The sequence below is a fragment of the Oncorhynchus masou genome, chromosome 29 (assembly GCF_036934945.1).
Source record: "Oncorhynchus masou masou isolate Uvic2021 chromosome 29, UVic_Omas_1.1, whole genome shotgun sequence".
NCBI classification, from domain to species: domain Eukaryota; kingdom Metazoa; phylum Chordata; class Actinopteri; order Salmoniformes; family Salmonidae; genus Oncorhynchus; species Oncorhynchus masou.
The window spans coordinates 20,136,224-20,159,530 of NC_088240.1; the positions used below are offsets into that span (position 1 = coordinate 20,136,224).

A 23,307-nucleotide genomic window follows, 5' to 3' on the forward strand; every position below is an offset into this window, starting at 1 on the left:
TAAGATATATTTAAAAAAAAAAAATTGTTTACTGCTCAACATGCCTCAGATATCTCCTTTGTCCGACCTCCCACACATGTGGTGACATCACCCAGCATAACTAGCCTGTCCAGAGATGCAACCTCTCTTATCATCACTCAATGCCTGGCTTTACCTCCACTGTACCCATACCCCTGTCTATACATTATGCCCTGAATCTATTCTACCACTCCCAGAAATCTGCTCCTTTTATTCTCTGTCCCCAACGCACGAGATGACCAGTTTTCATAGCCTTTAGCCGTACGCTCATCCTACACCTCCTCTGTTTCTCGGGTGAAGTGGAAGTTAACCCAGGCCCTGCGTGTCCCCCAGCACTCTCATTTGTTGACGTTTGTAACCCGAAAAAGCCTTGGTTTCATGCATGTTAACATCAGAAGCCTCATCCCTAAGTTTGTTTACTCACTGCTTTAACACACTCCGCCAACCCTGATGTCCTTCCTGTGTCTGAATCCTGGCTGAGGAAGGCCACTAAAAATGCTGAGATTTCCATCCTCAACTACAACATTTTCAGACAAGATAGAACGACCAAAGGGGGAGGAGTTGCAATCTACTGCAGAGATAGACTGCAAAGTTCTGTCATACTTTCCAGGTCTATGCCCAAACAGTTCGAGCTTCTAATTTTAAAAATGAATCTCTCCAGAAATAAGTCTCTCACTGTTGCCGCCTGTTATAGACCCCCCTCAGCTCCCAGCTGTGCCCTGGACACCATATGTGAATTGATTGCCCCCCATCTATCTTCAGAATCCATTCTGTTAGGTGACCTAAACTGGGATATGCGTAACACCCCAGCAGTCCAACAATCTAAGGTAGATGCCCTCAATCTCACACAAATTATCAACGAACTCACCAGGTACAACCCTAAATCCTTAAACATGGGCACTTTCATAGATATTATCCTGACCAACTTGCCCTCCAAATACACCTCTGCTGTTTTCAATCAGGATCTCAGCAATCACTGCCTCATTGCCTGCATCCGCTATGGGTCCGCGGTCAAACGACCACACCTCATCACTGTCAAACACTCCCTAAAACACTTCTGCGAGCAGGTCTTTCTAATCGACCTGGCCTGGGTATCGTGGAAGGATATTGACCTCCCGTCAGTCGAGGATGCCTGGTAGTTCTTTAAAAGTAATTTCCTCACCATCTTAAATAAACATGCCCCTTTCAAAAAATTTAGAACTAAGAACAGATATAGCCCTTGGTTCACTCCAGACCTGACTGCCCTCGACCAGCACAAAAATATTCTGTGGCGTACTGCACTAGCAACAAATAGTCTGCGCGCTATGAAACTTGTCATGGAAGTCAGGAACCAATACACGCACGCAGTCAGTCAGGAAAGCAAATGCTAGCTTTTTCAAACAGAAATTTGCATCCTGTAGCTCCAACTCCAAAAGGTTTTGGGACACTGTAAGGTCCATGGAGAATAAGAGCACCTCCTCCTAGCTGCCCACTGCATTGAGGCTAGGTAACACTGTCACCACCGATAAATCCACGATAATCAAGCATTTCAATAAGCATTTCTCTACGGCTGGCCATGCTTTCCTCCTGGCTACCCCAAACGCAGCCAACAGCTCCGCACCCCCCGCAGCTACCTGCCCAAGCCTCCGCAGCTTCTCGTTGACCCAAATCCAGATAGCAGATGTTCTGAAAGAGCTGCAAAACCTGGACCCGTACAAATCAGCTGGGCTCGACAACCTGGACCCTCTCTTTCTAAAGTTATCCGCTGCTATTGTTGCAATCCCTATTACCAGTCTGTTAAACCTCTCTTTCGTATCGTCTGAGATCCCTAAAGATTGGAAAGCTGCCGCGGTCATCCCCCTCTTCAAAGGTGGTGACACTCTAGACCCAAACTGTTATAGACCTATATCCATCCTGCCCTGCCTTTCTAAAGTCTTCAAAAGCCAAGTTAATAAACAGATCATTGACCATTTCGAATCCCACCGCACCTTCTCCGCTGTGCAATCTGGTTTCCGAGCTGGTCATGGGTGCACCTCAGTCACGCTCAAGGTACGAAATTATATCATAACCGCCATTGATAAAAGACAATACTGTGCAGCCGTCTTCATCGACCTGGCCAAGGCTTTCGACTCTGTCAATCATGGTATTTTTATTGGCAGATTCAACAGCCTTGGTTTCTCAAATGACTGCCTCGCCTGGTTCACCAACTACTTCTCAGACAGAGTTCAGTGTGTCAAATTGGAGGGCATGTTGTCCGGACCTCTGGCAGTCTTTATGGGGGTACCACAGGGTTTAATTCTCGGGCCAACTCTTTTCTCTGTATATATCAATGACGTCGCTCTTGCTGCGGGTGATTCCCTGACACCTCTACACAGACGGCACCATTCTATATACATCTGGCCCGGCCCTTCATTGGACAATGTGTTAACAAACCTCCAAATGAGCTTCAATGCCATGCAACACTCCTTCGGTGGCCTCCAACTGCTCTTAAACGCTAGTAAAACTAAAGGCATGCATTTCAAACGTTTTCTGCCCGCATGCGCCAGCCCGACCAGCATCACTACTCTGGACGGTTCTGACTTAGAATATGTGGACAACTACAAATACCTAGGTGTCTGGCTAGACTGTAAACTCTCCTCCCAGACTCATATTAAACATCCCCCAATCCAAATAAAATCTAGAATCAGCTTCCTATTTCGCAACAAAGCCTCCTTTACTCACACGACCAAACATACCCTCGTAAAACTGAATATCCTACCAATCCTCGACTTCGGCGATGTCATTTACAAAATAGCCTCAAACACTCTACTCAGCAAACTGGATGCAGTCTATCACAGTGCCATCCATTTTGTCCCCAAAGCCCCATATACTACCCACCACTGCAATCTGTATGCTCTCTTTGGCTGGTCCTCGCTACCTATTCGTCGCCAGACCCACTGGCTCCAGGACATCTATACATCTATGCTAGGTTAAGCTCCGCCTTATCTCAGCTCAGCTCACTGGTCATCTCCTCACGCCATTTGCACACACTGTATATAGACTTTATTTTTTCTATTGTGTTATTGACTGTACGCGTGTTCATTCCATGTGTATCTCTGTGTTGTTGTTTGTGTCACACTGCTTTGCTTTATCTTGGCCAGGTTGCAGTTGTAAATGAGAACTTGTTCTCAACTAGCCTACCTAGTTAAATAAAGGTGAAAATATATATATATAAAAAAATGCCATGCCTCAGACCGCTGCACCACTCAGGAGCCCCAGTCTGTAACAGAGTGTGGATGTGATCTGATTACAGATAACCACATTGAGCCCATGGAGATGGATGTGGACGTGGAGATCCCAGCCAGCAAGGCCACGGTCCTCCGAGGCCACGAGTCAGAGGTGTTCATCTGTGCCTGGAACCCTGTCAGCGACCTGCTGGCCTCAGGGTGAGTCTCATTGGGGAGGGGGAAGTGTGGGGGGCACAGGGATGGGTCAGTTCTGGGTTCAGCTTTTCTGGGACTTGTGAGGCTAGAGCAGTTCACTCACACACGCACACACACTGTCTCTGTCTGTCTGTATTGACTTTCTCTTCTGTATTCTGCCTGTGTGTGTGTGTGTGTGTGTGTGTGTCTAGGTCGGGAGACTCGACAGCCCGGATCTGGAACCTGAATGAGAACAGTAACAGTAGTTCCACCCAGCTGGTGCTCAGACACTGCATCAGGGAGGGAGGCCAGGACGTCCCCAGCAACAAAGATGTCACCTCACTAGACTGGAATGTGAGTTCTCAATTGTCCATTCCATCCATCTACTGTGTCAATTCTCACTTGACTGAAATGGTCTGGAACGGAACATTAGAAGTCCTCTATACTGAGTAGAGTTAACTAGCTGCTCTATTTGACCCCATAGAGCGACGGGACACTCTTAGCAACAGGATCTTATGATGGATTTGCAAGGATATGGACAAAAGATGGTTTGTTGAGTTTTGTTGCATTTTAATTAACTTATATTACAGTGCCCAATGCCCAATCTGAATCATATTGTCATCTGTGCAGATACATTAAACTCTTGTCTTTCACAGGTAATCTGGCTAGCACCTTGGGGCAACATAAAGGTCCCATATTTGCACTGAAGTGGAACAAGAAAGGAAACTCTATCCTCAGTGCTGGTGTAGATAAGGTATTTAAATATATATATATATATATATTATTTAATCTAATTAATCAAATAACTCCAGTAGCAATCAACTATCCCTGCAGTATTTGCTATGTATCTGTTGTCATTTTCCAGACAACAATCATTTGGGACGCACACACAGGAGAGGCCAAGCAGCAGTTCCCCTTCCACTCAGGTAAGCCCCCTGTGTCCCGAACAGAAAGATGTAGGACTTCAGCTGCTCGGGTGATGTGAGTTAACCCTTTGAATACTGTCCTTGTCCTTCTGTGTTGCCTCCTACCTGCAGCTCCAGCCCTGGACGTGGACTGGCAGAACAACACAACGTTTGCCTCCTGCAGCACAGACATGTGCATCCACGTGTGTCGAATGGGCAGCGACCGGCCGCTCAAAACCTTCCAAGGCCACACGGTAAACAAAGTACATCTCTGTTCTACCCTCTACAACTCACACCACTGAGGACCAAGTCACACTTAGGATTTCTCTACACCCTGTATTTTCCCAAACTTCTGAAGGTCTGTAAACAGGATAATGTGTAACTATTAAACAGATAAGCATGATGTCTTATTGGTCCTCTACAAGTCTGTATGTCTGTCTTCCCATGTGTTTTTCAGAATGAAGTCAATGCTATCAAGTGGGACCCGTCAGGGATGTTACTAGCCTCCTGCTCTGATGACATGACTTTAAAGGCAAGGCCAGCACTTCTACTTCAGCCAAGATTTTGGACACATGACCATGATCTCCATATGTCAATATAATAATGTAATGATTACACAGTGCTGTTATCTTTCCCAGATCTGGAGTATGAAGCAGGACTCGTGGGTCCATGACCTCCAGGCCCACAGTAAAGAGATCTACACAATCAAGTGGAGCCCTACCGGCCCCGGCACTAGCAACCCCAACTTCAACATCATGCTGGCTAGGTGGGACACACTCACAGCACCTAGACTTGTTCTGGGACAGCGTTGTGATGAGTTGAGAATGGACAGTGTGTGTGCCAGTGAAGGGGTCTCTTGTCAAGAAGTGTCCCAGACATTCTCTCAGGGCTAGTAACTGTCAATGGATCAGGGACATAAAGCCTATGCTTCCATGTGTAAATGTTACAGTTCAAATAGCACAGGCATTTACAACCTCTTCTGAAATCTAGCAAGGGGTAGCCCGAGAAGACTTGGCTTACACTACCTAATAATACCAATCTAGCCAGGGGCAGCCCGAGAAGACTTGGCGTACACTACCTAATAATACCAATCTAGCCAGGGGCAGCCCGAGAAGACTTGGCTTACACTACCTAATAATACCAATCTAGCCAGGGGCAGCCCGAGAAGACTTGGCTTACACTACCTAATAATACCAATCTAGCCAGGGGCAGCCCGAGAAGACTTGGCTTATACTACCTAATAATACGAATCTAGCCAGGGGCAGCCCGAGAAGACTTGGCTTACACTACCTAATAATACCAATCTAGCCAGGGGCAGCCGAGAAGACTTGGCGTACATTACCTAATAATACCAATCTAGCCAGGGGCAGCCCGAGAAGACTTGGCGTACACTACCTAATAATACCAATCTAGCCAGGGGCAGCCCGAGAAGACTTGGCTTACACTACCTAATAATACCAATCTAGCCAGGGGCAGCCCGAGAAGACTTGGCTTACACTACCTAATAATACCAATCTAGCCAGGGGCAGCCGAGAAGACTTGGCTTACACTACCTAATAATACCAATCTAGCCAGGGGCAGCCCGAGAAGACTTGGCTTACACTACCTAATAATACCAATCTAGCCAGGGGCAGCCCAAGAAGACTTGGCTTACACTACCTAATAATACCAATCTAGCCAGGGGCAGCCCGAGAAGACTTGGCTTACATAACCTAATAATACCAATCTAGCCAGGGGCAGCCCGAGAAGACTTGGCTTATACTACCTAATAATACGAATCTAGCCAGGGGCAGCCCGAGAAGACTTGGCTTACACTACCTAATAATACCAATCTAGCCAGGGGCAGCCCGAGAAGACTTGGCGTACATTACCTAATAATACCAATCTAGCCAGGGGCAGCCCGAGAAGACTTGGCGTACACTACCTAATAATACCAATCTAGCCAGGGGCAGCCCGAGAAGACTTGGCTTACACTACCTAATAATACCAATCTAGCCAGGGGCAGCCCGAGAAGACTTGGCTTACACTACCTAATAATACCAATCTAGCCAGGGGCAGCCCGAGAAGACTTGGCTTACACTACCTAATAATACCAATCTAGCCAGGGGCAGCCCGAGAAGACTTGGCTTACATAACCTAATAATACCAATCTAGCCAGGGGCAGCCGAGAAGACTTGGCTTACACTACCTAATAATACCAATCAAGCCAGGGGCAGCCCGAGAAGACTTGGCGTACACTACCTAATAATACCAATCTAGCCAGGGGCAGCCCGAGAAGACTTGGCGTACACTACCTAATAATACCAATCTAGCCAGGGGCAGCCCGAGAAGACTTGGCTTACACTACCTAATAATACCAATCTAGCCAGGGGCAGCCCGAGAATACTTGGCGTACACTACCTTATAATACCAATCTAGCCAGGAGCAGCCCGAGAAGACTTGGCTTACACTACTTAATAATACGAATCTAGCCAGGGGCAGCCGAGAAGACTTGGCTTACACTACCTAATAATACCAATCTAGCCAGGGGCAGCCGAGAAGAGTTGGCGTACATTACCTAATAATTCCAATCTAGCCAGGGGCAGCCGAGAAGACTTGGCTTACACTACCTAATAATACCAATCTAGCCAGGGGCAGCCCGAGAATTCTTGGCGTACACTACCTAATAATACCAATCTAGCCAGGGGCAGCCCGAGAAGACTTGGCTTACACTACCTAATAATACCAATCTAGCCAGGGGCAGCCCGAGAAGACATGGCGTACACTCCCTAATAATACCAATCTAGCCAGGAGCAGCCCGAGAAGACTTGGCTTACACTACCTAATAATACCAATCTAGCCAGGGGCTGCCCGAGAAGACTTGGCGTACACTACCTAATAATACCAATCTAGCCAGGGTCAGCCCGAGAAGACTTGGCTTACACTACCTAATAATACCAATCTAGCCAGGGGCAGACCGAGAAGACTTGGCGTACACTACCTAATAATACCAATCTGGCCAAGGACAGACCAAGAAGACTTGGCTTACACTACCTAATAATACCAATCTAGCAAGGGGCAGCCCGAGAAGACTTGGCTTACACTACCTAATAATACCAATCTAGCCAGGGGCAGCCCGAGAAGACATGGCGTACACTACCTAATAATACCATTCTAGCCAGGAGCAGCCCGAGAAGACTTGGCGTACATTACCTAATAATACCAATCTAGCCAGGGGCAGCCCGAGAAGACTTGGCTTACACTACCTAATAATACCAATCTAGCCAGGGGCAGCCCGAGAAGAGTTGGCTTACATTACCTAATAATACCAATCTAGCCAGGGGCAGCCCGAGAAGACTTGGCGTACACTACCTAATAATACCAATCTAGCCAGGGGCAGCCCGAGAAGACTTGGCTTACACTACCTAATAATACCAATCTAGCCAGGGGCAGCCGAGAAGACTTGGCTTACACTACCTAATAATACCAATCTAGCCAGGGGCAGCCCGAGAAGACTTGGCGTACACTACCTAATAATACCAATCTGGCCAAGGACAGACCAAGAAGACTTGGCTTACACTACCTAATAATACCAATCTAGCAAGGGGCAGCCCGAGAAGACTTGGCTTACACTACCTAATAATACCAATCTAGCCAGGGGCAGCCCGAGAAGACATGGCGTACACTACCTAATAATACCATTCTAGCCAGGAGCAGCCCGAGAAGACTTGGCTTACACTACCTAATAATACCAATCTAGCCAGGGGCAGCCGAGAAGACTTGGCTTACACTACCTAATAATACCAATCTAGCCAGGGGCAGCCCGAGAAGACTTGGCTTACACTGCCTAATAATACCAATCTAGCCAGGGGCAGCCCGAGAAGACTTGGCTTACACTTCCTAATAATACCAATCTAGCCAGGGGCAGCCGAGAAGACTTGGCGTACACTACCTAATAATACCAATCTAGCCAGGGGCAGCCCGAGAAGACTTGGCATACACTACCTTATAATACCAATCTAGCCAGGGGCAGCCGAGAAGAGTTGGCTTGCATTACCTAATAATACCAATCTAGCCAGGGGCAGCCGAGAAGACTTGGCTTACACTACCTAATAATACCAATCTAGCCAGGGGCAGCCCGAGAAGACTTGGCTTACATAACCTAATAATACCAATCTAGCCAGGGGCAGCCGAGAAGACTTGGCTTACACTACCTAATAATACCAATCAAGCCAGGGGCAGCCCGAGAAGACTTGGCGTACACTACCTAATAATACCAATCTAGCCAGGGGCAGCCGAGAAGACTTGGCGTACACTACCTAATAATACCAATCTAGCCAGGGGCAGCCCGAGAAGACTTGGCTTACACTACCTAATAATACCAATCTAGCCAGGGGCAGCCGAGAAGACTTGGCTTACACTACCTAATAATACCAATCTAGCCAGGGGCAGCCCGAGAAGACTTGGCGTACACTACCTAATAATACCAATCTGGCCAAGGACAGCCCGAGAAGACTTGGCTTACACTACCTAATAATACCAATCTAGCCAGGGGCAGCCCGAGAAGAGTTGGCTTACATTACCTAATAATACCAATCTAGCCAGGGGCAGCCCGAGAAGACTTGGCTTACACTGCCTAATAATACCAATCTAGCCAGGGGCAGCCCGAGAAGACTTGGCTTACACTTCCTAATAATACCAATCTAGCCAGGGGCAGCCCGAGAAGACTTGGCGTACACTACCTAATAATACCAATCTAGCCAGGGGCAGCCCGAGAAGACTTGGCATACACTACCTTATAATACCAATCTAGCCAGGAGCATCCCGAGAAGACTTGGCTTACACTACCTAATAATACCAATCTAGCCAGGGGCAGCCGAGAAGACTTGGCTTACACTACCTAATAATACCAATCTAGCCAGGGGCAGCCGAGAAGACTTGGCGTACACTACCTAATAATACCAATCTAGCCAGGGGCAGCCCGAGAAGACTTGGCTTACACTACCTAATAATACCAATCTAGCCAGGGGCAGCCCGAGAAGACTTGGCGTACACTACCTAATAATACCAATCTAGCCAGGGGCAGCCGAGAAGAGTTGGCTTACATTACCTAATAATACCAATCTAGCCAGGGGCAGCCCGAGAAGACTTGGCTTACACTACCTAATAATACCAATCTAGCCAGGGGCAGCCGAGAAGACTTGGCTTACATAACCTAATAATACCAATCTAGCCAGGGGCAGCCCGAGAAGACTTGGCTTACACTACCTAATAATACCAATCAAGCCAGGGGCAGCCCGAGAAGACTTGGCGTACACTACCTAATAATACCAATCTAGCCAGGGGCAGCCCGAGAAGACTTGGCTTACACTACCTAATAATACCAATCTAGCCAGGGGCAGCCCGAGAAGACTTGGCGTACACTACCTAATAATACCAATCTGGCCAAGGACAGACCAAGAAGACTTGGCTTACACTACCTAATAATACCAATCTAGCAAGGGGCAGCCCGAGAAGACTTGGCTTACACTACCTAATAATACCAATCTAGCCAGGGGCAGCCCGAGAAGACATGGCGTACACTACCTAATAATACCATTCTAGCCAGGAGCAGCCCGAGAAGACTTGGCTTACACTACCTAATAATACCAATCTAGCCAGGGGCAGCCGAGAAGACTTGGCTTACACTACCTAATAATACCAATCTAGCCAGGGGCAGCCCGAGAAGAGTTGGCTTACATTACCTAATAATACCAATCTAGCCAGGGGCAGCCCGAGAAGACTTGGCTTACACTGCCTAATAATACCAATCTAGCCAGGGGCAGCCCGAGAAGACTTGGCTTACACTTCCTAATAATACCAATCTAGCCAGGGGCAGCCGAGAAGACTTGGCGTACACTACCTAATAATACCAATCTAGCCAGGGGCAGCCGAGAAGACTTGGCTTACACTACCTAATAATACCAATCTAGCCAGGGGCAGCCCGAGAAGACTTGGCGTACACTACCTAATAATACCAATCTGGCCAAGGACAGCCCGAGAAGACTTGGCTTACACTACCTAATAATACCAATCTAGCCAGGGGCAGCCCGAGAAGAGTTGGCTTACATTACCTAATAATACCAATCTAGCCAGGGGCAGCCGAGAAGACTTGGCTTACACTGCCTAATAATACCAATCTAGCCAGGGGCAGCCCGAGAAGACTTGGCTTACACTTCCTAATAATACCAATCTAGCCAGGGGCAGCCCGAGAAGACTTGGCGTACACTACCTAATAATACCAATCTAGCCAGGGGCAGCCGAGAAGACTTGGCATACACTACCTTATAATACCAATCTAGCCAGGAGCATCCCGAGAAGACTTGGCTTACACTACCTAATAATACCAATCTAGCCAGGGGCAGCCGAGAAGACTTGGCTTACACTACCTAATAATACCAATCTAGCCAGGGGCAGCCCGAGAAGACTTGGCGTACACTACCTAATAATACCAATCTAGCCAGGGGCAGCCCGAGAAGACTTGGCTTACACTACCTAATAATACCAATCTAGCCAGGGGCAGCCCGAGAAGACTTGGCGTACACTACCTAATAATACCAATCTAGCCAGGGGCAGCCCGAGAAGACTTGGCTTACATTACCTAATAATACCAATCTAGCCAGGGGCAGCCCGAGAAGACTTGGCTTACACTACCTAATAATACCAATCTAGCCAGGGGCAGCCCGAGAAGACTTGGCTTACATAACCTAATAATACCAATCTAGCCAGGGGCAGCCCGAGAAGACTTGGCTTACACTACCTAATAATACCAATCAAGCCAGGGGCAGCCCGAGAAGACTTGGCGTACACTACCTAATAATACCAATCTAGCCAGGGGCAGCCCGAGAAGACTTGGCTTACACTACCTAATAATACCAATCTAGCCAGGGGCAGCCCGAGAAGACTTGGCGTACACTACCTAATAATACCAATCTGGCCAAGGACAGACCAAGAAGACTTGGCTTACACTACCTAATAATACCAATCTAGCAAGGGGCAGCCCGAGAAGACTTGGCTTACACTACCTAATAATACCAATCTAGCCAGGGGCAGCCCGAGAAGACATGGCGTACACTACCTAATAATACCATTCTAGCCAGGAGCAGCCCGAGAAGACTTGGCTTACACTACCTAATAATACCAATCTAGCCAGGGGCAGCCCGAGAAGACTTGGCTTACACTACCTAATAATACCAATCTAGCCAGGGGCAGCCCGAGAAGAGTTGGCTTACATTACCTAATAATACCAATCTAGCCAGGGGCAGCCCGAGAAGACTTGGCTTACACTGCCTAATAATACCAATCTAGCCAGGGGCAGCCCGAGAAGACTTGGCTTACACTTCCTAATAATACCAATCTAGCCAGGGGCAGCCCGAGAAGACTTGGCGTACACTACCTAATAATACCAATCTAGCCAGGGGCAGCCCGAGAAGACTTGGCATACACTACCTTATAATACCAATCTAGCCAGGAGCAGCCCGAGAAGACTTGGCTTACACTACCTAATAATACCAATCTAGCCAGGGGCAGCCCGAGAAGACTTGGCTTACACTACCTAATAATACCAATCTAGCCAGGGGCAGCCCGAGAAGACTTGGCGTACACTACCTAATAATACCAATCTAGCCAGGGGCAGCCCGAGAAGACTTGGCTTACACTACCTAATAATACCAATCTAGCCAGGGGCAGCCCGAGAAGACTTGGCGTACACTACCTAATAATACCAATCTAGCCAGGGGCAGCCCGAGAAGACTTGGCTTACACTACCTAATAATACCAATCTAGCCAGAGGCAGCCCGAGAAGACTTGGCGTACACTACCTAATAATACCAATCTAGCCAGGGGCAGCCCGAGAAGACTTGGCGTACACTACCTAATAATACCAATCTAGCCAGGGGCAGCCCGAGAAGACTTGGCTTACACTACCTAATAATACCAATCTAGCCAGGGGCAGCCCGAGAAGACTTGGCGTACACTACCTAATAATACCAATCTAGCCAGGGGCAGCCCGAGAAGACTTGGCTTACACTACCTAATAATACCAATCTAGCCAGGGGCAGCCCGAGAAGACTTGGCGTACACTACCTAATAATACCAATCTAGCCAGGGGCAGCCCGAGAAGACTTGGCTTACACTACCTAATAATACCAATCTAGCCAGGGGCAGCCCGAGAAGACTTGGCTTACACTACCTAATAATACCAATCTAGCCAGGGGCAGCCCGAGAAGACTTGGCTTACACTACCTAATAATACCAATCTACCCATTGGCAGCCCGAGAAGACTTGGCTTACACTACCTAATAATACCAATCTAGCCAGGGGCAGCCCGAGAAGACTTGGCTTACACTACCTAATAATACCAATCAAGCCAGGGGCAGCCCGAGAAGACTTGGCGTACACTACCTAATAATACCAATCTAGCCAGGGGCAGCCCGAGAAGACTTGGCTTACACTACCTAATAATACCAATCTAGCCAGGGGCAGCCCGAGAAGACTTGGCTTACACTACCTAATAATACCAATCTAGCCAGGGGCAGCCGAGAAGAGTTGGCGTACATTACCTAATAATACCAATCTAGCCAGGGGCAGCCCGAGAAGACTTGGCTTACACTACCTAATAATACCAATCTAGCCAGGGGCAGCCCGAGAATTCTTGGCGTACACTACCTAATAATACCAATCTAGCCAGGGGCAGCCGAGAAATTCTTGGCGTACACTACCTAATAATACCAATCTAGCCAGGGGCAGCCCGAGAAGACATGGCGTACACTCCCTAATAATACCAATCTAGCCAGGAGCAGCCCGAGAAGACTTGGCTTACACTACCTAATAATACCAATCTAGCCAGGGGCAGCCCGAGAAGACTTGGCGTACACTACCTAATTATACCAATCTAGCCAGGGTCAGCCCGAGAAGACTTGGCTTACACTACCTAATAATACCAATCTAGCCAGGGGCAGCCCGAGAAGACTTGGCGTACACTACCTAATAATACCAATCTGGCCAAGGACAGACCAAGAAGACTTGGCTTACACTACCTAATAATACCAATCTAGCAAGGGGCAGCCCGAGAAGACTTGGCTTACACTACCTAATAATACCAATCTAGCCAGGGGCAGCCCGAGAAGACATGGCGTACACTACCTAATAATACCATTCTAGCCAGGAGCAGCCCGAGAAGACTTGGCTTACACTACCTAATAATACCAATCTAGCCAGGGGCAGCCCGAGAAGACTTGGCTTACACTACCTAATAATACCAATCTAGCCAGGGGCAGCCCGAGAAGAGTTGGCTTACACTACCTAATAATACCAATCTAGCCAGGGGCAGCCCGAGAAGACTTGGCTTACACTGCCTAATAATACCAATCTAGCCAGGGGCAGCCCGAGAAGACTTGGCTTACACTTCCTAATAATACCAATCTAGCCAGGGGCAGCCCGAGAAGACTTAGCGTACACTACCTAATAATACCAATCTAGCCAGGGGCAGCCCGAGAAGACTTGGCGTACACTACCTTATAATACCAATCTAGCCAGGAGCAGCCCGAGAAGACTTGGCTTACACTACCTAATAATACCAATCTAGCCAGGGGCAGCCCGAGAAGACTTGGCTTACACTACCTAATAATACCAATCTAGCCAGGGGCAGCCGAGAAGACTTGGCGTACACTACCTAATAATACCAATCTAGCCAGGGGCAGCCCGAGAAGACTTGGCTTACACTACCTAATAATACCAATCTAGCCAGGGGCAGCCCGAGAAGACATGGCGTACACTCCCTAATAATACCAATCTAGCCAGGAGCAGCCCGAGAAGACTTGGCTTACACTACCTAATAATACCAATCTAGCCAGGGGCAGCCCGAGAAGACTTGGCGTACACTACCTAATTATACCAATCTAGCCAGGGTCAGCCCGAGAAGACTTGGCTTACACTACCTAATAATACCAATCTAGCCAGGAGCAGCCCGAGAAGACTTGGCTTACACTACCTAATAATACCAAATAATACCAATCTAGCCAGGGGCAGCCCGAGAAGACTTGGCTTACACTACCTAATAATACCAATCTAGCCAGGGGCAGCCCGAGAAGACTTGGCGTACACTACCTTATAATACCAATCTAGCCAGGAGCAGCCCGAGAAGACTTGGCTTACACTACCTAATAATACCAATCTAGCCAGGGGCAGCCCGAGAAGACTTGGCTTACACTACCTAATAATACCAATCAAGCCAGGGGCAGCCCGAGAAGACTTGGCTTACACTACCTAATAATACCAATCTAGCCAGGGGCAGCCCGAGAAGACTTGGCTTACACTACCTAATAATACCAATCTAGCCAGGGGCAGCCCGAGAAGACTTGGCTTACACTACCTAATAATACCAATCTAGCCAGGGGCAGCCGAGAAGACTTGGCTTACATTACCTAATAATACCAATCTAGCCAGGGGCAGCCCGAGAAGACTTGGCTTACACTACCTAATAATACCAATCTAGCCAGGGGCAGCCCGAGAAGACTTGGCTTACACTACCTAATAATACCAATCTAGCCAGGGGCAGCCGAGAAGACTTGGCTTACACTACCTAATAATACCAATCTAGCCAGGGGCAGCCGAGAAGACTTGGCGTACACTACCTAATAATACCAATCTAGCCAGGGGCAGCCCGAGAAGACTTGGCTTACACTACCTAATAATACCAATCTTGCCATGGGCAGCCCGAGAAGACTAGGCTTACACTACCTAATAATACCAATCTAGCCAGGGGCAGCCCGAGAAGACTAGGCTTACACTACCTAATAATACCAATCTAGCCAGGGGCAGCCCGAGAAGACTTGGCTTACACTACCTAATAATACCAATCTAGCCAGGGGCAGCCCGAGAAGACTTGGCGTACACTACCTAATAATACCAATCTAGCCAGGGGCAGCCCGAGAAGACTTGGCGTACACTACCTAATAATACCAATCTAGCCAGGGGCAGCCCGAGAAGACTTGGCTTACACTACCTAATAATACCAATCTAGCCAGGGGCAGCCCGAGAAGACTTGGCGTACACTACCTAATAATACCAATCTGGCCAAGGACAGCCCGAGAAGACTTGGCTTACACTACCTAATAATACCAATCTAGCCAGGGGCAGCCCGAGAAGAGTTGGCTTACATTACCTAATAATACCAATCTAGCCAGGGGCAGCCGAGAAGACTTGGCTTACACTGCCTAATAATACCAATCTAGCCAGGGGCAGCCCGAGAAGACTTGGCTTACACTTCCTAATAATACCAATCTAGCCAGGGGCAGCCGAGAAGACTTGGCGTACACTACCTAATAATACCAATCTAGCCAGGGGCAGCCCGAGAAGACTTGGCATACACTACCTTATAATACCAATCTAGCCAGGAGCAGCCCGAGAAGACTTGGCTTACACTACCTAATAATACCAATCTAGCCAGGGGCAGCCCGAGAAGACTTGGCTTACACTACCTAATAATACCAATCTAGCCAGGGGCAGCCCGAGAAGACTTGGCGTACACTACCTAATAATACCAATCTAGCCAGGGGCAGCCCGAGAAGACTTGGCTTACACTACCTAATAATACCAATCTAGCCAGGGGCAGCCCGAGAAGACTTGGCGTACACTACCTAATAATACCAATCTAGCCAGGGGCAGCCCGAGAAGAGTTGGCTTACATTACCTAATAATACCAATCTAGCCAGGGGCAGCCCGAGAAGACTTGGCTTACACTACCTAATAATACCAATCTAGCCAGGGGCAGCCCGAGAAGACTTGGCTTACATAACCTAATAATACCAATCTAGCCAGGGGCAGCCCGAGAAGACTTGGCTTACACTACCTAATAATACCAATCAAGCCAGGGGCAGCCCGAGAAGACTTGGCGTACACTACCTAATAATACCAATCTAGCCAGGGGCAGCCCGAGAAGACTTGGCTTACACTACCTAATAATACCAATCTAGCCAGGGGCAGCCCGAGAAGACTTGGCGTACACTACCTAATAATACCAATCTGGCCAAGGACAGACCAAGAAGACTTGGCTTACACTACCTAATAATACCAATCTAGCAAGGGGCAGCCCGAGAAGACTTGGCTTACACTACCTAATAATACCAATCTAGCCAGGGGCAGCCCGAGAAGACATGGCGTACACTACCTAATAATACCATTCTAGCCAGGAGCAGCCCGAGAAGACTTGGCTTACACTACCTAATAATACCAATCTAGCCAGGGGCAGCCCGAGAAGACTTGGCTTACACTACCTAATAATACCAATCTAGCCAGGGGCAGCCCGAGAAGAGTTGGCTTACATTACCTAATAATACCAATCTAGCCAGGGGCAGCCCGAGAAGACTTGGCTTACACTGCCTAATAATACCAATCTAGCCAGGGGCAGCCCGAGAAGACTTGGCTTACACTTCCTAATAATACCAATCTAGCCAGGGGCAGCCCGAGAAGACTTGGCGTACACTACCTAATAATACCAATCTAGCCAGGGGCAGCCCGAGAAGACTTGGCATACACTACCTTATAATACCAATCTAGCCAGGAGCAGCCCGAGAAGACTTGGCTTACACTACCTAATAATACCAATCTAGCCAGGGGCAGCCCGAGAAGACTTGGCTTACACTACCTAATAATACCAATCTAGCCAGGGGCAGCCCGAGAAGACTTGGCGTACACTACCTAATAATACCAATCTAGCCAGGGGCAGCCCGAGAAGACTTGGCTTACACTACCTAATAATACCAATCTAGCCAGGGGCAGCCCGAGAAGACTTGGCGTACACTACCTAATAATACCAATCTAGCCAGGGGCAGCCCGAGAAGACTTGGCTTACACTACCTAATAATACCAATCTAGCCAGAGGCAGCCCGAGAAGACTTGGCGTACACTACCTAATAATACCAATCTAGCCAGGGGCAGCCCGAGAAGACTTGGCGTACACTACCTAATAATACCAATCTAGCCAGGGGCAGCCCGAGAAGACTTGGCTTACACTACCTAATAATACCAATCTAGCCAGGGGCAGCCCGAGAAGACTTGGCGTACACTACCTAATAATACCAATCTAGCCAGGGGCAGCCGAGAAGACTTGGCTTACACTACCTAATAATACCAATCTAGCCAGGGGCAGCCCGAGAAGACTTGGCGTACACTACCTAATAATACCAATCTAGCCAGGGGCAGCCCGAGAAGACTTGGCTTACACTACCTAATAATACCAATCTAGCCAGGGGCAGCCCGAGAAGACTTGGCGTACACTACCTAATAATACCAATCTAGCCAGGGGCAGCCCGAGAAGACTTGGCTTACACTACCTAATAATACCAATCTAGCCAGGGGCAGCCCGAGAAGACTTGGCTTACACTACCTAATAATACCAATCTAGCCAGGGGCAGCCCGAGAAGACTTGGCTTACACTACCTAATAATACCAATCTACCCATTGGCAGCCCGAGAAGACTTGGCTTACACTACCTAATAATACCAATCTAGCCAGGGGCAGCCGAGAAGACTTGGCTTACACTACCTAATAATACCAATCAAGCCAGGGGCAGCCCGAGAAGACTTGGCGTACACTACCTAATAATACCAATCTAGCCAGGGGCAGCCCGAGAAGACTTGGCTTACACTACCTAATAATACCAATCTAGCCAGGGGCAGCCCGAGAAGACTTGGCTTACACTACCTAATAATACCAATCTAGCCAGGGGCAGCCCGAGAAGAGTTGGCGTACATTACCTAATAATACCAATCTAGCCAGGGGCAGCCCGTGAAGACTTGGCTTACACTACCTAATAATACCAATCTAGCCAGGGGCAGCCCGAGAAGAGTTGGCGTACATTACCTAATAATACCAATCTAGCCAGGGGCAGCCCGAGAAGACTTGGCTTACACTACCTAATAATACCAATCTAGCCAGGGGCAGCCCGAGAATTCTTGGCGTACACTACCTAATAATACCAATCTAGCCAGGGGCAGCCCGAGAATTCTTGGCGTACACTACCTAATAATACCAATCTAGCCAGGGGCAGCCCGAGAAGACTTGGCTTACACTTCCTAATAATACCAATCTAGCCAGGAGCAGCCCGAGAAGACTTGGCTTACACTACCTAATAATACCAATCTAGCCAGGGGCAGCCCGAGAAGACTTGGCTTACACTACCTAATAATACCAATCTAGCCAGGGGCAGCCCGAGAAGACTTGGCGTACACTACCTAATAATACCAATCTAGCCAGGGGCAGCCCGAGAAGACTTGGCTTACACTACCTAATAATACCAATCTAGCCAGGGGCAGCCCGAGAAGACTTGGCGTACACTACCTAATAATACCAATCTAGCCAGGGGCAGCCCGAGAAGAGTTGGCTTACATTACCTAATAATACCAATCTAGCCAGGGGCAGCCCGAGAAGACTTGGCTTACACTACCTAATAATACCAATCTAGCCAGGGGCAGCCCGAGAAGACTTGGCTTACATAACCTAATAATACCAATCTAGCCAGGGGCAGCCCGAGAAGACTTGGCTTACACTACCTAATAATACCAATCAAGCCAGGGGCAGCCCGAGAAGACTTGGCGTACACTACCTAATAATACCAATCTAGCCAGGGGCAGCCCGAGAAGACTTGGCTTACACTACCTAATAATACCAATCTAGCCAGGGGCAGCCCGAGAAGACTTGGCGTACACTACCTAATAATACCAATCTGGCCAAGGACAGACCAAGAAGACTTGGCTTACACTACCTAATAATACCAATCTAGCAAGGGGCAGCCCGAGAAGACTTGGCTTACACTACCTAATAATACCAATCTAGCCAGGGGCAGCCCGAGAAGACATGGCGTACACTACCTAATAATACCATTCTAGCCAGGAGCAGCCCGAGAAGACTTGGCTTACACTACCTAATAATACCAATCTAGCCAGGGGCAGCCCGAGAAGACTTGGCTTACACTACCTAATAATACCAATCTAGCCAGGGGCAGCCCGAGAAGAGTTGGCTTACATTACCTAATAATACCAATCTAGCCAGGGGCAGCCCGAGAAGACTTGGCTTACACTGCCTAATAATACCAATCTAGCCAGGGGCAGCCCGAGAAGACTTGGCTTACACTTCCTAATAATACCAATCTAGCCAGGGGCAGCCCGAGAAGACTTGGCGTACACTACCTAATAATACCAATCTAGCCAGGGGCAGCCCGAGAAGACTTGGCATACACTACCTTATAATACCAATCTAGCCAGGAGCAGCCCGAGAAGACTTGGCTTACACTACCTAATAATACCAATCTAGCCAGGGGCAGCCCGAGAAGACTTGGCTTACACTACCTAATAATACCAATCTAGCCAGGGGCAGCCCGAGAAGACTTGGCGTACACTACCTAATAATACCAATCTAGCCAGGGGCAGCCCGAGAAGACTTGGCTTACACTACCTAATAATACCAATCTAGCCAGGGGCAGCCCGAGAAGACTTGGCGTACACTACCTAATAATACCAATCTAGCCAGGGGCAGCCCGAGAAGACTTGGCTTACACTACCTAATAATACCAATCTAGCCAGAGGCACCCCGAGAAGACTTGGCGTACACTACCTAATAATACCAATCTAGCCAGGGGCAGCCCGAGAAGACTTGGCGTACACTACCTAATAATACCAATCTAGCCAGGGGCAGCCCGAGAAGACTTGGCTTACACTACCTAATAATACCAATCTAGCCAGGGGCAGCCCGAGAAGAGTTGGCGTACATTACCTAATAATACCAATCTAGCCAGGGGCAGCCCGTGAAGACTTGGCTTACACTACCTAATAATACCAATCTAGCCAGGGGCAGCCCGAGAAGAGTTGGCGTACATTACCTAATAATACCAATCTAGCCAGGGCAGCCCGAGAAGACTTGGCTTACACTACCTAATAATACCAATCTAGCCAGGGGCAGCCCGAGAATTCTTGGCGTACACTACCTAATAATACCAATCTAGCCAGGGGCAGCCCGAGAATTCTTGGCGTACACTACCTAATAATACCAATCTAGCCAGGGGCAGCCCGAGAAGACTTGGCTTACACTTCCTAATAATACCAATCTAGCCAGGAGCAGCCCGAGAAGACTTGGCTTACACTACCTAATAATACCAATCTAGCCAGGGGCAGCCCGAGAAGACTTGGCTTACACTACCTAATAATACCAATCTAGCCAGGGGCAGCCCGAGAAGACTTGGCGTACACTACCTAATAATACCAATCTAGCCAGGGGCAGCCCGAGAAGACTTGGCTTACACTACCTAATAATACCAATCTAGCCAGGGGCAGCCCGAGAAGACTTGGCGTACACTACCTAATAATACCAATCTAGCCAGGGGCAGCCCGAGAAGAGTTGGCTTACATTACCTAATAATACCAATCTAGCCAGGGGCAGCCCGAGAAGACTTGGCTTACACTACCTAATAATACCAATCTAGCCAGGGGCAGCCCGAGAAGACTTGGCTTACATAACCTAATAATACCAATCTAGCCAGGGGCAGCCCGAGAAGACTTGGCTTACACTACCTAATAATACCAATCAAGCCAGGGGCAGCCCGAGAAGACTTGGCGTACACTACCTAATAATACCAATCTAGCCAGGGGCAGCCCGAGAAGACTTGGCTTACACTACCTAATAATACCAATCTAGCCAGGGGCAGCCCGAGAAGACTTGGCGTACACTACCTAATAATACCAATCTGGCCAAGGACAGACCAAGAAGACTTGGCTTACACTACCTAATAATACCAATCTAGCAAGGGGCAGCCCGAGAAGACTTGGCTTACACTACCTAATAATACCAATCTAGCCAGGGGCAGCCCGAGAAGACATGGCGTACACTACCTAATAATACCATTCTAGCCAGGAGCAGCCCGAGAAGACTTGGCTTACACTACCTAATAATACCAATCTAGCCAGGGGCAGCCCGAGAAGACTTGGCTTACACTACCTAATAATACCAATCTAGCCAGGGGCAGCCCGAGAAGAGTTGGCTTACATTACCTAATAATACCAATCTAGCCAGGGGCAGCCCGAGAAGACTTGGCTTACACTGCCTAATAATACCAATCTAGCCAGGGGCAGCCCGAGAAGACTTGGCTTACACTTCCTAATAATACCAATCTAGCCAGGGGCAGCCCGAGAAGACTTGGCGTACACTACCTAATAATACCAATCTAGCCAGGGGCAGCCCGAGAAGACTTGGCATACACTACCTTATAATACCAATCTAGCCAGGAGCAGCCCGAGAAGACTTGGCTTACACTACCTAATAATACCAATCTAGCCAGGGGCAGCCCGAGAAGACTTGGCTTACACTACCTAATAATACCAATCTAGCCAGGGGCAGCCCGAGAAGACTTGGCGTACACTACCTAATAATACCAATCTAGCCAGGGGCAGCCCGAGAAGACTTGGCTTACACTACCTAATAATACCAATCTAGCCAGGGGCAGCCCGAGAAGACTTGGCGTACACTACCTAATAATACCAATCTAGCCAGGGGCAGCCCGAGAAGACTTGGCTTACACTACCTAATAATACCAATCTAGCCAGAGGCACCCCGAGAAGACTTGGCGTACACTACCTAATAATACCAATCTAGCCAGGGGCAGCCCGAGAAGACTTGGCGTACACTACCTAATAATACCAATCTAGCCAGGGGCAGCCCGAGAAGACTTGGCTTACACTACCTAATAATACCAATCTAGCCAGGGGCAGCCCGAGAAGACTTGGCGTACACTACCTAATAATACCAATCTAGCCAGGGGCAGCCCGAGAAGACTTGGCTTACACTACCTAATAATACCAATCTAGCCAGGGGCAGCCCGAGAAGACTTGGCGTACACTACCTAATAATACCAATCTAGCCAGGGGCAGCCCGAGAAGACTTGGCTTACACTACCTAATAATACCAATCTAGCCAGGGGCAGCCCGAGAAGACTTGGCGTACACTACCTAATAATACCAATCTAGCCAGGGGCAGCCCGAGAAGACTTGGCTTACACTACCTAATAATACCAATCTAGCCAGGGGCAGCCCGAGAAGACTTGGCTTACACTACCTAATAATACCAATCTAGCCAGGGGCAGCCCGAGAAGACTTGGCTTACACTACCTAATAATACCAATCTACCCATTGGCAGCCCGAGAAGACTTGGCTTACACTACCTAATAATACCAATCTAGCCAGGGGCAGCCCGAGAAGACTTGGCTTACACTACCTAATAATACCAATCAAGCCAGGGGCAGCCCGAGAAGACTTGGCGTACACTACCTAATAATACCAATCTAGCCAGGGGCAGCCCGAGAAGACTTGGCTTACACTACCTAATAATACCAATCTAGCCAGGGGCAGCCCGAGAAGACTTGGCTTACACTACCTAATAATACCAATCTAGCCAGGGGCAGCCCGAGAAGAGTTGGCGTACATTACCTAATAATACCAATCTAGCCAGGGGCAGCCCGTGAAGACTTGGCTTACACTACCTAATAATACCAATCTAGCCAGGGGCAGCCCGAGAAGAGTTGGCGTACATTACCTAATAATACCAATCTAGCCAGGGGCAGCCCGAGAAGACTTGGCTTACACTACCTAATAATACCAATCTAGCCAGGGGCAGCCCGAGAATTCTTGGCGTACACTACCTAATAATACCAATCTAGCCAGGGGCAGCCCGAGAATTCTTGGCGTACACTACCTAATAATACCAATCTAGCCAGGGGCAGCCCGAGAAGACATGGCGTACACTCCCTAATAATACCAATCTAGCCAGGAGCAGCCCGAGAAGACTTGGCTTACACTACCTAATAATACCAATCTAGCCAGGGGCAGCCCGAGAAGACTTGGCGTACACTACCTAATTATACCAATCTAGCCAGGGTCAGCCCGAGAAGACTTGGCTTACACTACCTAATAATACCAATCTAGCCAGGGGCAGCCCGAGAA

General features: G+C 48.4%; 1 protein-coding gene across 1 annotated transcript in view; it reads left to right on the forward strand.

Annotated features, from left to right (window-relative positions):
* LOC135519145 (F-box-like/WD repeat-containing protein TBL1X) overlaps nt 1-23,307 on the forward strand; it is a 78,170-nt gene that overhangs the window by 31,898 nt on the left and 22,965 nt on the right. The window contains exons 5-12 of the mRNA XM_064944220.1: nt 3,290-3,422; nt 3,611-3,752; nt 3,883-3,946; nt 4,055-4,152; nt 4,264-4,324; nt 4,436-4,557; nt 4,761-4,835; nt 4,942-5,069. Of these exons, the coding sequence (XP_064800292.1) occupies nt 3,290-3,422; nt 3,611-3,752; nt 3,883-3,946; nt 4,055-4,152; nt 4,264-4,324; nt 4,436-4,557; nt 4,761-4,835; nt 4,942-5,069 (823 nt within the window). The remainder of the gene's footprint in view (nt 1-3,289; nt 3,423-3,610; nt 3,753-3,882; nt 3,947-4,054; nt 4,153-4,263; nt 4,325-4,435; nt 4,558-4,760; nt 4,836-4,941; nt 5,070-23,307) is intronic.